The sequence below is a fragment of the Nematolebias whitei genome, chromosome 22, assembly GCF_014905685.2.
Source record: "Nematolebias whitei isolate Nwh7 chromosome 22, NemWhi1, whole genome shotgun sequence".
In the NCBI taxonomy this organism is placed as follows: Eukaryota; Metazoa; Chordata; class Actinopteri; order Cyprinodontiformes; family Rivulidae; genus Nematolebias; species Nematolebias whitei.
The window spans coordinates 13522999-13539876 of NC_056519.1; the positions used below are offsets into that span (position 1 = coordinate 13522999).

Below are 16878 nucleotides of genomic sequence, written 5' to 3' on the forward strand. Positions count from 1 at the left end.
ATTTAGATACAGATGCTTTTACAAAAAAAATAAAAATTTATGGTGTCACCAAAATTATTAAAAAGCAAAGGTAGATTAAATATTTAAAATATATATTTTTTGGTAGACGGGGCGCTCGATTCTGTTGAGGGGCGGGAAGCCCCGCTATCCCAAGTATAAGGGTAAGGGATACACGGATAAAAATGTTTAATTTACTTGTTTTAAATGTAGTTGTCCCTCAATTATTCTGTAAAAAAGTATTATTTTAATGTATTTTTACATAAAAGACTTAAGTACATAAGTACAGTGAAAATGTGTTTATGTTTACAAAATATGTAACATTTTATTAGTAAAACCGTTTAATTTACGCCTTACTCTGTAAATCTATTAACGTTCACACTATTTTTTTTTTTTACAGAATTCCTCTAGTAACCCAGCTGCCAGTTTTACTTAATAAAAAATATGGATTTATTTTACAGTGTAAACTTTTTTTTAGATAAATAATCACGTTTGTAATTAGAAATTAGTTAAACATGGTTGAGGACTGATACTTAAAGTAGGCCAAGTTTTTACATTTAAATCTTACTATGAAGAACCTACTTTTATTTACTTACATTATTGTTCTTTTTATTTATTTATTTTAAGTTTAAAATATTGTTTAAAATAAAAAAAATAATAACTTTTTTTTTTTTTACCTTGTGTTGATTTGCAGAAAGTGACCCCGAGTGCCAAAATAATCAACTAAAATTCATATTAGTGTCCTAAAAATGGCAACAAATGACACAAAGGTCACGAGTGACTGCACTGATGATTACATCTAAACGTTCAGAGTCTTACCACGTTCTTCTCATTGGGTCTAACAGCGATGCTCCCAAAGATCTCTTCCCCCTTCTTGACAGTTAGGTAGTCTTCTAAGTAAAACACAGTCTGCTTCCAGTGTGTGCTTGGAACATCTGGAGCTGGAGGCAAAAACAAGAGAGGAGAAGAAAAAAGAGAAAAAGGAACGAGATTAAAACCATCCAGGTGAAGCTATAAAATAACGTCAGTTTGTGAAGTTAAAGGATCAGTTGAGCTATCACCTGCCTCGTGGTTACAAATAAAGTAGAAACTGAAAGTGTCTGAGCTGAACTCGCCCAGTGGGAGAAACATGAAGGCAGAGACTCCTTCAGTGACGCTCTGCCTCAGCCCCAACAGACTCAGCCAAACATAGAACCTCCTCTACAACATTATGTAAGCAGCAGATGCATGAATTTATTCAAAATGGTGTTGCGTAACAGGGCGGAGAGTCCGTCGGTGAAAGCACCAGTTTTACTTGTGTAACACCAACACGGTGTAGCCTGGGGCAAAAATGGTGAAGTAATAATTTGTAATATTTAATGTTTAGATATTTTGCTGCAGGGTGGAGCAGAGCGTGAACACGGCAGTCACCATACAGCTAGGCTTTTATATTCCATTATCAGTATTTAGACTAAATGTGTTAGATATAATAAGTACATTAAGTTACTGAGGATGATCTAACTTCCTGAAATGTCCATTGAATCTGAAGAATACTTGATTAGATCTCACATTTACTCCCTTTTTAATCTTTTTTGATGAAGTGCAGAGATTTTGTTCTGCCTGTCCTCTCATTTGGTGACAGTAAACTGACAGACAATCCTGAAAACACAAAAAAACCAAGTTCTTACCTCACTAAGTAATGTACTTTCATTGTATGAGGTTATGTTAGGAAAAATATTAATATATTTTGTGATAACGTATGTGGAGCTCCAAAGTATTTGTCTTTCACTCAAGCTCGTGAAAATAAGTATTTATTTGGCAAATAATAAAAAATAAAATAAAAACACATCGTGGAGAATTTTTGTTTTCTTCCTGCCTTAAAATATGAAAAGTTGCACATGTTTTAGCTCTTACTTTCACTTTGGTTTTGCAAGCAGTGATAAAAACTGTAGTGTGTTCACCAAAAATGTTCAGTCAGGTCATCTGGACGTTTTTATTTTTTTTCTGAGACGTTTCATCCTTCATCCAAAGGACTTCATCAATCTGAGAAACCACCAAACAAACTGATTCCCACAAGCAGCATGCTCCACAGTGAGAAAAAGACAGTTTGCTGGTGCTAAGATGGCCTCTGGGGCCCTCCCTCTCCCACATCAACTCCTCTGAGACAGTCATGCCAAAGTGGTTCAAAACACCAAAGTGCATGCTCATTAATCCAGGTATAAAATCCAACAATGTTCAGTCAGGTCATCTGGACGGTTTCTTTTGTTGCTGAGACATTTCGGCCTTCATCCATTTCTTCAATCTGAGGAGCCACCAAACAAACTGATTCCCACAAACTTCATACTCCATAGTGGAAAAAAACAGTTCGCTTGGTGTTTTGAACCACTATGGCATGACTGTCTCAGAGGGGTTGACGAGGAAGAGGGCGGGCCCCGGAGGCCACCAGCAACCTTTTTTTTTTTTCCCCCTTCTATGGAGTATGCCATTTGTGGAAATCGGTTTGTTTGGTGGCTCCTCAGTTTGAAGAAGTCCTTTGGATGAAGTACAAAATACCTGGATTAATGAGCATGAACTTTGGTGTGTATTGTGTCCTGTGAAAAACGAGAAGTTTCAGCAAAATGCAAAGGCTTGTGTTTTAGAGGATAAACTTTTGGCTTTGTTAGGAATTTTTCAATCCATTTACGTTTCATGAGCAGTCTGAGTGTGTGCTTTGCTCAATTCTGCTTGGTGTTTTTACTCTGTGGCACACACAAAGCTGTCACAGGGGACAGTGCCCCCATTCCGCTGTAGTACATCTGCTCCGGGGTCACAGGTCCTAATGCACATGCTCAGAGGAGCTCTTGTCACCACTGACGGTGACCAGCGTCGACCTGAAAAGACACGGCATGTAGCTGAGAATGTAGCTCCTCGAGGTAAAGACGGAAAGACACAAGAAGCTAAAGCAGAAGGAAATATAATACAGTAGTCCCTCTCTACTTCGTGGTTCGACTTTTGCAGACCCATTCTTTCGTGGTTTTTCAAAATAAGATTGCGCACGAGAAAAAAAATTGTGCAGGACACATGATTGTCAACTTTAATGTTACTCACGTGATTGGGACAGTACTGGATACTGTACAGTAAAAAGTTAATGAAAAAATGAAATACTTCAGACAGGCGCCACCATTTTGTAGTTTTCTCTCACTTTCTACACTGTATCCCAAGTCATAAGGACTATATTTCCCAGAAGCCCACAGTGCCCCACCCAGAAGACCCGTTACCCTCTGCTGAAATACGCAGAGGGAAAGTTTTAAGCTGATCGGAAAAAGTTCAGCCCTTATTCATACAGTGACTTCGGCACAAAGTGGATGAAGAGAGCCGCACGGACCCACTAGGAACTGGACCAGAACCGAACCTCCAGACTCATTTGTGAATCTGAGAGCTGCTACTGGCCCACGAGGACTTCAGAGCGGGGAGGTGTCACCATACGCTCTCTCTGGAGCTCACCAGGACTTTTTCTCCTCCAGATTTGGACTCAATCGGACCACCGTCTGGTCCCGTACTGGCTATCTGAAGGTCCGGCTCCCTCCAAAATGCGTTTCGGCACTCAAGGGCTGCACAGAACTGGAGCAGAACCAGCAGGGTAGGTCTGCCAAACCAGAATCGAGCCACTGTTTCTGCAGAGCTGGTGAGTAAAATTTTGCAGCACTGTACAGTTAAAATTAGTAGGTTTAAGAGTTTAGAACATGGTGGGCTTTGTCGCTGCTGGGTAGGTCTGCAGAAATAGAACCGAGTCCTTCCATAACCAAGCGGAACTGAGAGCTGCTGCTGTTTTGCAGAGCTGGTGAGTAAAATTTAGTAGCTACATATATTTAGGTTGTTAAAATGACAGGTTTAAGAGTTTAAAACATTGCAAAAGTGTGGGAAGGGTTTCTAAAGCCTTAAAACATGTAAAAATACTCAAATAAATATAATGTCACTACTTCACAGATTTTCACTTATTGCGGAGGGTGTCCGGAGCGTCACCCCCTCAATAAACGAAGGACTACTGCATTTTTTAAAAACTGCTGAGACTTTCCAAATACAGTATCTGTGTTGGCGCACAGCTAAAAACCTGTTGTGAATGTTAACGATAGTTGAGCTTTGATCCTGACAAGCAGCTCTGATACAGCAGACCCATCCTGCAAGCTGAGGGGATGCACGTTTCGCTGCGTGCACGCTGAGCTGCAGATTTTAGGCTGGAATGCTAAGCTAGGTATAGCCTCACCTGTGGAAAAACCAGTCTTCTTGTGACATTTGGTGAACTCTATGTTGAAATATGTGACCAGTGCGTGGACGTAATCGTTCCGCTGGATCTGCAGACAGAAGGCTGAGGTAAAGGACAGGTCTTCTGGCTTCACAGTGTAGATATCCACCTCCTTAAAGAAAAAAAAAAGGAAAAAAGCTGCATTTTATCATCACTTCTCCAAAGACGTCTGCTCAAAACTTGAATAGCAACTCCAGTGTGTACACCTCGTCACCGCTACTTGCTCTCGCTCTTTTGCATGTGCAGCACATGTATATGCCAGAGCCGCTACGTTATTCACCACGGTTTTTGTGCATGGGTGAGTGTGCATGAAAGCCCACAGGTTGAATCACGACTGGCGAACCGAGCCTGCTCGCAGTACACATGCTGTGTGGGTGTCTTCCCCTGAGTCTTCTGGATGGTGAGGTGCATGTGTGTTATATTAAATCACGTCTTGCGGAGAGAGATAAGTTTGGCGTTTTGCTCCCTGCTGGGCATGTCAGTGGGTCCAAAACGGATGAAGAGCAGAGACTTGGCTGTTTTACATGAAGCCACAGGCAGAACCTGCAGGTTCTAGGCAGCCGTGACAGATTGTGATTTAACACCTCTGTCCTCTGCAGCGATACCAGGCCCTACTGTATAGGGAAATGGGGGAGGTGAGAAAAAACATACTGGAGTGACTTTGTCATTTAGGCGTGTGAGGAATGACTGACAGGATGAATTAAGACATGCAGCTGCAGGGAATAAGCCCTGATTTATACATGCACGTCAAAGGAGGTACGGAGACTCCAACTGGTAACCGTTTCAACGCAAAATGAAGACTTGTGACTCAGTTCTTGCTCTTGTGTGACATTTCGCCATCACACACAGAAAGAGAAGGAGTGAGACCCCCCTGTTGTTTGAGATTAGTGAGGCCTGACTTAATCAGAGAACGAGAAAGAGGAAGGGGAAGATCTGAAATGATAAAGTAGAAATAACTTGGTTGGATAGTCCAAATTGGAAGAGTGATTAAAAAAAGCAGGAAAAACGAGTATTGCAATGATAGAAGGTAGACAAACACAAAGAAAGCTATCCCCCCCCCTGGATGCTCTCCTCCTCTGTTCATTTGTGAGATGAAAGACAAGTCATTGTTGTTTCCTCAAGCACAGAAACGGAGCTGCAGTCTATTACAGCTCGCCAAGAACCTCCATTATGTTCAGGAAAATAGCCTCAGCTGACGGAACGTTCAGAGGTGGCGGCGACTTTTGAGAACTCCTGTACACACAAGATTAACACCTGGACGTGTGCCTTAGAGGGTTTTCAAATATGACGCACAATTTTACAGAAGATGACAGGAAAAGTGCAAGCTAACCTTTATGAGGCAGGCGTTCGTCAACACCTGCTTGGGATCAACCACGTCCACCAGAGGCTCTTTGATGGCCACGTTGCGAATGCAGCTCATGTCAAACCCGTAAACATTTTCCCACCCTGTGCACACACAGTATTGCAGTTTCTTAGCTTTTACACAATGGTTGCAACTCCTGATAAGCATTCAGCACAAAAACAGCTGGTGGAGGGGACCAGATTTTAATATATATTTTTTTAATTTAATACTTACAATAAATGTTTTTTACTGACCAGTGAATGGTCCACCCGAGTGGACCAATGACACCAAGTTTCCGAAATTACCAAACGGGTCCACCGTGACCCGTTTGGTAATTTCATTGGTCGGATTTATTTATTTTTTAACCAGTATGTATAGGCTTGTCGCAATAAATAATAAATCAATTAATTGCATGATAAATGAAAATTATCGACCTCATTTTCATTTATCAGCTTTATCATTTCTTCATGTCTCTCTCTTTCTACTGAAGACACTGGATGACAAAAGGCTCAACTCCAGTGCTCTTCACTGACCCCTCCCTTTCTCTTTTCTCTTTAAAATTTGTTTTAACCGTCCAAAATCATGTCTTTGAATCGTTAAAAGCAGCTAAGCTGAGAAGCTAAGCTACGAGCTAAGCTAACAGGCCGACTTCGGGGAAAAAACTCTGTCTTGTCGAAGCTACAAAATTCACGGTTGAAACCCGTGCCTTTATATAAAATGTTGGTTTTCTCTACAAAAAGAAGCTGAGAACTTGCTCACTGATTTTTAAATTTTTTATTAAAAGCTTTGTGTGAAAAATGTTATGCTAAAGAGCTCAAACCACACAGAGCGTCCGCCATTTTGAGAACCGAAGAGAGATTGCCCATGTCACATCAAGGGGCCTCCCTCCTATTTTTCTTAGAAACACGCTGCTCGCTCTCTCACTATCCATCCTTCACTTCAGTCTTATACTGCCATCTGGTGGTCAAAAAAAGGTACTACACTCAAAACAAATGAACCCACATTTCTTCTTAAATTTGACAATTATTACTAATTATTGTCAAATGTCAAACAATATTATCGTTTATCGCAATAATTTCTGAGACAATTAATCGCCCAGAAAAATTTGTTATCATGACAGGCCCAAGTATTTATACAGGTAGTCTCAATGAGTCACAAGGACTCACCCCCCAAGAGAGATGTGTATTAGGCAGGTCTGTGAGCGCCCGGGTGAGACGAGGTTAATTGTTTTGGTGGCATGAAGCTTGTTAGTTAGCCTCAGTATTATATAAGCTGCAGTGTTCAAAGTGTGTGGAAAAAAGTAGTGGCTTATAGTCGGGAACTTACGGTACATTTAACCTTGCCAGGAAGAACAATCCCTGACTCACTGTTTATTTTCAGGTCCTGTGTGGTAAAAAGACAAGTGTTCCTGAAAATAACCTCCAGCCTCCTCCAGTATGTCTGGCAGTCGTTTATGGTTTTTTTATATATAATTTGGAATGAAAACCTTCCACTCCCCCATTCCCTCTGTCCCTTCACTCCATTTTATTTTGTCACAGGGCCAAACGCTAAATGTATGATGGAGGAGTGCACCGCCGACGCAGAGACGCTAAAAATAAAAATCTGAAGGTTTTGGGCAATTCGTCTCAGATTTGTCAGGAAGAATGTACTTTTATGTTTATGCTTTGGACATGTTAAAACTAAAAATGCCACCTGCAGTGAAAGGAAACTCAGTGGGAGTTATTGAGTTATTTGCTGTCAATACTAGACATAATGGCACCTTTAATATTGGTGCTTTGATGTGGATCACAGGGTTTAGCTCAGGCCCCCAGCTGTGACAGCTATGTGAACACACACAAAGAGTTTAATGTGAACGGTAGGATACTGAAAATATAATCTAACAGGTCTGTAGGCTGGGCCTAATACAGTTAGGTCACTTTAAACTCATAAATGAAGGAAATCGTTGTTGTTTTTTTACCCAAAATGAGGTATTTTCCAAAGAATTTGTTAAAAGATTAAAATGTATGAATAAAAATTAAATGGTGAGCAATCTGGTGAGATCACACAAGATCTGTTAGTGCTGTAAGAACATGCTGAGAACAACCTTCAACTTCTGCCACACCGAGGTTTAGCTCAAAGTTAAACAAACCAAGTTAGGGTCAACTTTGAGTTTGGTACTGTCGATTAGCTGTAACAGTCGTCTTGAGCTGCTGTGACTCCAAAACATAATCTGATGAAGATCGGCATCCAGTGATTTCTTTCTGAGAGGTTCGTTAAAATGAAGCCAGTGGTTTGAGATATTTTGCTAACAGACGGACACTAATGAAAAGATGTCAGGCAGCGTGTGCTCAGAGTATGTGTTGCACTCTCAGCTAAACTAAATTTGAGGTCAACATTTGTAAAATTGAGATGCAGCCAATATTGTGTTTTGTGGGACAAGTTGGCAATGGCGGCCATCTTGGACTGAATTTGATGAGTTGTAGATCATCTGATTTTTTTTTTTCTGAGTTTTAATAAAATCTGTCCACTGGTTCATGTGCTATTTTACTAACATGAAAGACAAATAAACACGGCACACAAAGGCAACTTTTACCTTCAGCTGGGGGTGATAATGGGACTCAAAGCCTTCAGTTCATTTCTGTCTTTGCCATCCATTGTTGTAATTAACAGTACCTCAGATTTTTCCGAACATAAAGACAATAATTCCTTCACACTGGAGGAAAAACAATTATTAAACAAAATTCACTTCATGCAAGAGTCATCTTGCTGCTTTTCTCCTGCAACAAACATTTCTAAAAAAAATTAACTATTTGTCTACATTGTCTGGCTAAAAACTGAACAAAGAAGAAAAAAATGTTTGAAGAGTTTAAAGCTAGAGGCATCTGCACTAATCCTGACAATGACTCTCATCGTGCACAATTTATTCACACAGGTTTGTCATAGATAAGCAAATATCCCCGTCAGCTGTTTCTGGGTTTCTGTTAGCTTCAATATCAAAGCACTGCGTGTAAAAAAAAAAAAAAAAAAAATAAAATAAAATAAAAAAATTTTTAAAAAAAAGATACGTTTGTTCCAGAAGCTCTGAGGCAAACATCCAAGTCAATATGTACTTGTTTGTTAGAAACGGGCTGCTGAAATATTAAATGTTACTGTAAAATCAGTTATTAGATGGTTATAATGTTTAACATTTGAGCTGGTACTTGTTTATTGTGCCGCTGATTGTTTTTCACGGCTGTGAGAGAGAATTTCAGAGCTGAACACATTCCATACATTTGTCTAAACCTTGACAATACAATGAATGAGCACAGAGCCCAGTTTTATTCAAATCACTTCAATTAAAATATTGTAAAAGTGTAGGACATTGTGTCCCAAATGAGACTAAAAACACAACCTACATAAAGTTTAGTAACCACAGCTCTGATAGCTAATAAATCCTTGACCATGTTTTACTCGTTTTTCACCACCTGTCACGTAGTAGCTGAATGTTGCTTATTCCTGGTCAGTTAAATATCACATGTCAGCCAAGGTGAAGATGTTTTTGTCTGTGGCTGTTCAGACAAGAGAAATATGAGGAGAAGAGCAACAAGTCAACAATAACTAGAGAAATCACATTTCTTGCATGCAGAAGAAATTGCTGAAAAAAGCTTAAATTAGCTAAAAAAAATGCTGAAATGGACAAACAAGACTAACGTAGCAGATGAAAGCAGAAAAAAAAATGCATATTTGCTGAATTAGGTTTAAATAAGCAGAAATTAGCACACAAATTGAGGAAATTAGCTAAAAAGGGCTGAAATATGTTAAATAAATAGCTGAAAATTAGCTGAAAAGTCAGAAGCTTAAACTATCAGAAGGAAGCAGAAAGCTGAAATTAGCTAAAAATGTAGAATTACCTGAAAAAGCTCAAATTAGCATAAAAACAGCTAAATAATAGCTGAAATAACTGACAGTAGCTGAAATAAGCTGAAATTAGTACAAAAAGTTGAAATTAGCAAAAATAATTTAATTAGGCTGAAAGTAGCAAAGATTACCATGAAAAACTAGACTTTATCTGAAAACAACTAAAAATAGCTAAAAGGGTAGCTGAAAAGTTGGAACGAGCTTAAATTAGAACAAGAAAGCATAAAGAATATGTGTTTGCCCAATTAGGCTGAAAGAAACAGAAATGAGCACAAAAGAGTGGAAATTATCTGAAAAAGTTGAAATTTGCAAAACAGCCAAAAAAGTAGCTAAAAAATCAGAAATAAGTTGAAATTACAAGAAGTGGAGAGAACACATTTTGCTGAATTGGGCTGAAAAACGTTGAAATGAGTGCAAAAAATGTGGACTTAGCTGAAAAAGCATAAATTAACATAAAACAGCTATATAGTAGTTGAAATAGTAGAAAAAGCTGAAACTTGCAGAAATAATCTGAAAGGAGCATAACAAGCTGAAATGAGCAGAAATGAGCACAAAAGAGTGGAAAATATCTGAAAAAGCAAAAATGAGCAAAACAGCCAAAAAGTAGCTAAAAAAAGTCAGTAAGAAGCTGAAATTACAAGAACCACAAAAATGTTGTAGTTAGCAGATAGAATCAGAAAGGAGCACCAAACAGCTGAAAAAAAAAAGATTAAATTAGCTTAAAGTAGCTAAAAAATGATTATTCTCCACAGGAAGCTGAAAGTAGTTGAACCAGAACAAAATGTGAAAGGAGCCATAAAAAGTTGTAAACAGATCTAAAGACTTGAAGGATGAAAATGAGCTCAATTCATTTTTTATTAGAAAAAAATGCATACAAGGCTAAATAGTTCAAAATAGCTAAAGCTGCACCAATAGCAAAAGTCATAGCAGGGTCATCCTGAGAGAGCTGAACGTTTTGATTTATGATTTGTTGAAATAGCTTGAAAACTGCGGGACGAGAATCGCACCGAAAAACATACGGATGGAAAATGAATCACACGAGTGAGACTGCTTCATAAAAGTTTATACTATTACTCACAGTGAATCTTAAAGTCCTTATACTGCCTGTCTTCAATGGCGACCACGTACAGAGCTGCTCTGTCAGGGAACATCAAACCTCCAGGTTTCTAAAAACAAGAAAAGACACGAGATATCTTCTGAAAAGACACAGACCACCCATCATTTTATTGTTCGCACACCTGGCATTCAATCTAGGATCACATGTGTTGAATTTAAAGCCCTCTGGCAGATTGTGAGGTTAGAAACCAGATCGCTCATGTGTAACCTCAGCATCTGGGCAGCAGACACAAGAATACACAGCAAGTCCTCTCCTCCATCTCTGCGTCTCGTCTTTTATAAGTCTGTTGTTTTATTCGTTCATTCAGCCTAACAAACACGCACACATTAAGCCGAGCGACAAGCAGAGCCATCATACCAGCCATTTGTCCCTGGCGAAGATGACCGTATTGAGCATGGACTCGTAGAAGAGACAGTAACCCATCCACTCCGAGATGATGATGTCCACTTTCTCCACGGGGAGCTCCACCTCCTCCACCTTGCCCTTGAAGATGGTAATGACTGTGTTGCGGAGAGAAACAAAACAGCGAGTTACAAATTGCTTTGAAGATTTCTAATTTAAAAAATGCAAATTGGATGGAGTTTCCCACTGCTTCTCCGGGCTTTTAAGTGTTGTAAATGATTACAGCTTCTGTCTTGATTTACATCTTCCAATCTTTTTGATCCTTTTGACTAAAAATAAGACTAACAAGCAGAAAGATTTTATCAAGGGTGCATCAAACTTTGACCAACCTAATGTGAAATGTGCAGGTAACAAAATCCACTCTGTTGCCAGCCCACCATCTGTCTTGCTCAGGGTGGCATAACAATGGCAACAAGCCCCACTAAGGAAGGAGGGGGAAGATAATCTGACAGATCCCAAAGATTATGGTTATTTGACAACAGAGCTGAGCTGCCAGTTAACTATCAGAGCTGTGACCAACACTGTCAAGTGTGACCGCAAGTAAGGAAATACGCAGATTTTCCAGGTTCCTTCCAACTCTCATGTTAGTGCACAGCTCTACATTTAGACAAATGGATACACAGAACAAAAAAAAAAAAAGGAAGATCATCGTCAACTCACCATTGTGTAGGTGATTGGACTTAATTATCTTCTCGGAATATTCAGATATACTTGAGCATTCAATCTGCGGGAACAAATACACAAGTGCATGCACACAGGGTTTTAAAGTACTTCAAATTGTCAGATATTTCTAAAAGAATACTTACACTGTGCATGAGTATACTGTTTCAGTTTAGGCAAATTGAATAAATGCAACACACATACACATATATACAGTGTATATATATATATATATATATATATATATATATATATATACAGAAAGATATATATATATATATACGGCCCTTACGTTCCAGAGACCCCCATGATACGTGAAAAACTGCAAAGTAGGAACACTATATTTATTTTAGTATTTATATATATTTTAAGGCTTTATAAACCCTTCCCACACTCTTGCTATATTAAGAATTTTCTAAAATCTTAAACCTATGTAATTTTAACAACTTATGTACATACAGTACTGCCACATTTTACATGGGCACTCACCAGCTTGGTTCCAGTCGGGCTCGGTTCCGGTTCTGCAGACCTACCCTGCAGCGACAAAGTCTACCGCCCCGTCCAGGTGGATTTGCAGGTGAATAACTGAACTTCAGGAAGCTTCAGGATTATTTGCGACTTTCCTGCCAGGTCTTTGTGAGCTAGATCATTACTTCTAACTTTGTGTTGCTAAACTTTCTGTCAATTTCAGCAGAAAGCAGCAGCTGGAAGCACTGTTGGCTTCTGGGTTGTGTAGTTCTTTTGACTGGCATTACATTATAAGCTTATTGAAAGAAAACTACAAAATGGCAGCGCCATGGTTTAATTTGTAAACCGATCGATGCCAGAATGCAAATAGCAGGTGGGCCAGAGGCCGGGGGTTGGAGGTGGGGGGGGGGGGGGGTCTGGGGGCTCTCCCCCATAAAATTTTGAATAAAATAAGTGCAGTTTCCTGCATTTTAATGGGTTGTTAAACATCTACGTTTACCTACATTTGTAAACACTACTTCTGTCAAGCATCCCCGCCCCCCTTTCTTGATGGTTCTGAGCCCGACACTGTCCCTGCTCGTTGTTGTCCAACTCCACATGTGAAACCTCCAGGCGCATGCCTGCAGCTGCCTGGTTAGCTCAGCACTCACCCCCACCATTCTTTTAGGGGCTGCATTTTTTTTTTATGTGTAGACGTGGAAATGTTACTTGAAGGGGCAGCTCATTTGCTCATAAGTGGTTGTTGTGTTTAAAATTAGTGTTTATGTAATTATTTTCCATTTACATATCCAAAACACATTTTATTCATTCAAGGCAGTCATATTTGTTCATAACTTTATTACCGATAAGCCTGAGAGTTACCAGATCCAAACAGTTACCAGAACACATCCTGTCAAAAAAAGAGAGTTCTCAGATTCTGTTCCGGCAGGATCCAGCTCAAATTAAGCACTGGGGCGGCGTATGTGTATGTATGTGGGTGTGGGTGTGTACATACATATGCATGCATGTACAGAGAGAGAGAGCAATGAAAAGCTAGTCTAACCCAACTGTTTGTGAGCTGAAGGTGCATGTATTGGCCTCACCCCATACACATGTTTGGCACCAGCATTGGCAGCAAACATGGAGAGGATCCCCGTGCCACTGCCAACGTCAAGGACGATTTTATCCTTAAACACATGCTTGTTGTGGTACATGGCATTCCGATATGTCAGTGTCCGCACCTCATCTTTCAGCATCTCCTGCGTTGGAAATAAAAGTTCACAGCATATACAAATTACAGCATTAGTCACACTAATCCAGATGCAAAACTGCATGTAAGCACATTATTGTTTTTCCGGTGTAATCAGATGGATAAAACAGAAATTAGGCAAAAAATCTCAGTGACAATGGCAGAGCTTCTTGAAATTTACGAGAAGACAGAAAACGCCTTTGGGGACTGCTGGATATCCATCTCCCTGATCTCATACACAGATCCTACTTCTTTGGGCTTTGAACTCTTTAATCAGGACACACTCTTTGTCTGCGAGCAGACAGAAAAGCTGACCTACATGCTAAATAAGGACACCATTTAAAAAAGGTCTACATGTTCCCAAACTTTCTCACCATCTCTCCTTCACATATCAAGGTCATTAGTTAGGTTATAGCCTCAGCATTTTGCAGCAGATGATTGCAAAAGACAGATACTTTTCACCTACGTGGTGCTGATAATGGACTATTACTCACACTCTTCCCCCCCCCCCCCCCCCCTGTGCTATCTGGTTTCTTTTTTGTTAGCTGAAGCACACTCGATCAAAACAGATGTTAGGAGCTCTCTCCTAGAGCACGGTTTGGTCGTTTGCAAGCAGCTGCCTTATTGTAGATTTATACTGGTAGCTGATTTTATTTGTTAGGCTTAATATGTACTTAAATCTGTAACAGTAAACCTAAATGCAGATTAGTCTCTCTCTTTTTGCAGAAGTCATGATGTGGGTTTTTGACATACCCTGCTGTTAAAAAGTCACACTGAAAAGACTGAACCTTCTTGGCAGAGGGGATTTGCTCTCATTCTTTTACTCTAATCACACCAGTGTCGTACTGTCCTACCTCATGGATGCCAAAGTGGGCATAAGAGTCAAAGTAGTAGTCCCTTGACGTCATTTCCTCCGGGCTGACAAATTTGGCAATCTTGCCTCGTCCAGGACAGGTGGTCAGCGCTGCTACATGAGGCGCGTGAGGGACGCAGGGCACGTGGTGGCTCGTAGGCACTGGTTTGGGCAGCAGGGAGGGCTGGGCAGACTGGGAGAGGGGTGACATGACCGGCTGTTGCCGCTGAGAAACAGGAATGAGAGGCAAAACGGTTCAGATATAGGTAACACGAGCTTATCGGAGATGGTTTGATAAACTGCAGGACTGAATTAGTCTTTTTTTTTATTTTTATTATTTTAGAAACAACAGACTTATAATGCAAGTCCACTCATGCGCACTGAGAAAGCCGGTAAAAGCTGCAAGTTCCGGTTCAGCACCACGGACAGCGAACGCGTCAAATTCTCCAAAGCGATCACCTGAACACAACATGCTTTACAGTGCTGCACATCCAAACATCATCTCTTATCGTTCCCATAACTCGGAGGGTGCGCGTGCATATGTGCAGACTCGGCTGTAACATCTGGAGGACGCAAGGGCGCAGCTGTCACATCATTTATAGAGAACAACGTCATATTTGAAGACGAACTATGTTGTCACCGGTGAATAAATAAATAAATATAAGATCAAGAATGTCCCCGGACACATCAGAACCGGGCCACAGGACACCACAAGGTCCCCCCCTACCTCCGAGCTGTCCGCCTCCGCCATCTTCCGCCGCAGCAGCAAGCAACGCGACGAGTGCCCGAGTCCCATGAGAGCCGGCGAGATTTAGGCTCGGGACCTTAAACTGAGGCCAAAACGAAGGAAAACGTGTCAAAAACGACACAAAGTCCAGGAGTAGGTGACTGCGGTGCTCGTATGGATGGAAGTCATCATGAGACGTTAAAGAAAAAACTGCACTGGGAAAGAAAAAGTTGTGAAGTGACGTGAACTGGCGTGTCTGTTGGTTGTTTTACTGGGAGGACTCGGTGTCTTATTCAGGTTGGGGGTTTGATGCCAGCGGGAGAGTTGCTGCTCGGTCCCTCGGTTTAAAAAAAAAAAAAAAGAGACGAAAATCCAGCTGCTTCAGAATCTAACTCTTACTTCTCATCTTCCATTTCTTCATCTCCAAGAACTAAACTCCGAAACCCGCGGAGACAAAAATATATAAAAAAATAAAACTAAATAAAAGTCGCCCCGTTTTTCACTTCATTTCGCCGGGAAGTCCAGTTTGAGAGTCTCTGGGAGGACAAACGGACTGAGTTTGCAACGCCTGCAGAGAAGAAGAAGAAGAAGGAATGATGCCTCCTCGTGCCAGACTTTCCCACAGAAACTGAGCCCACGCGCGTTCTCATGAAACTGGCTCCAAAAAAGATGAGCATGTTTTACCTAGCCTGACTCAACATATTTAAAACATTTAGACTAATAAAAGCACTTTTTTTAAAAAAAGGAATGCACATTTCGGCTGCATGTTGGAACTGTACTTTCATATTGCTTTTGAAAACTTTATTTCCTCTTTTTCTGGATGTAAATCACTTTTCTTTTTTTTTTTTTTTGGATGATTACTTTCTCTGGTGTCAGATGCTGTGCAGCTGGAAAGATTCTTAATGAAAACATTTTTACTTTTGGACAGGTTATGAAGCGTAACCATGACAACAAAATTACCTCAAATATGGCCCCAAATCCCAAATGTGTTGTAAAGGAGGCACCATGGATGCATCTCTGTCTACCTGGTGGAGGTGCTCGGGTGACTGCTGCTGAGATCCTGGAGCTGGCAGGACATGTGGCTCATGATAACAAGAAGACCAGGATCATCCCCTGACACCTGCAGCTGTCTGAAATGATGCGGAGTTCAACAAGCTGCTGAGAGGAGTGGCCATCGCTCAGGGAGGAGTTCTGCTCAAGGTGGTCCTGCTGCCCAGGAGGACCGAGAGGCCTGCTGGATTCAGGTGGACAGATCAGCATCTGCAGCCAGTTTCTTCAGATCCACTGTGGGACGGACTGCTGCAGATCCTTCCTGCCCACAGCCATCAGCAGCTATAACAACTCACTGAAACCATGATGATGAGCTACACCATTTAATTTCTCTTTGGGATTAATGAATAATTTTGAATTGAATTGCCTGTCACCGTTCATGTCAGAGTATTAACTGAGTCCACCTCATGTTAAAAATGACAGGTAAAGTTGTTCTTGTCACAAGAACGGGATACCCAGAGCAAAACAACTGATCATGAACAACTCAGACGCAATGGTATAAATTCATTACTTTTATTGACAGTGGATATAGTTCAGAGGGAATCAGGAACCTATGGTGGATAGTTTGGTGGATAGTTTGGTTCCAATATCCTGTACAATCATGAGAAGGTCCAGAAGACTCAGAAGGTGCATGTGGTTGGAGGGCAAGGAGAACATCTGAAGAGAACATGGGTAAGTTTCCAGAGTTTCACCAGTAATCAGGTCTCAGAAGGCACACTGGAAAAGATCACAAGGCAAAAAGGAAAGTATTCGCAAAACTAGAGATTCACAAAAAGGCTCGAAGCACAAACCATAGGCAGGGTAATGCTGCAGTGATGAAGAGAAGTCATCAGGTGCCTTATATATGCCTGAAGCCTCATCAGGAAACATTGCTTGCAGATGTAGCAATATGGCGCC

At 40.7% G+C, this 16878-nt stretch overlaps 1 protein-coding gene across 1 annotated transcript in view; it reads right to left on the reverse strand.

Moving 5' to 3' along the window:
* Nucleotides 1–15009, reverse strand: part of LOC119428591 (protein arginine N-methyltransferase 8-B) — a 15423-nt gene extending 414 nt beyond the window's left edge. Inside the window, exons 1-9 of the mRNA XM_037696274.1 lie at nt 14932–15009; nt 14206–14430; nt 13206–13361; nt 11656–11719; nt 10951–11093; nt 10555–10642; nt 5589–5704; nt 4220–4370; nt 817–938 (exon numbers count right to left, since the gene is read on the reverse strand). Coding sequence (XP_037552202.1) covers nt 817–938; nt 4220–4370; nt 5589–5704; nt 10555–10642; nt 10951–11093; nt 11656–11719; nt 13206–13361; nt 14206–14430; nt 14932–15000 — 1134 coding nt within the window. The 5' untranslated portion in view covers nt 15001–15009. The remainder of the gene's footprint in view (nt 1–816; nt 939–4219; nt 4371–5588; nt 5705–10554; nt 10643–10950; nt 11094–11655; nt 11720–13205; nt 13362–14205; nt 14431–14931) is intronic.
* Between the last annotated feature and the right edge of the window lie 1869 nt (nt 15010–16878).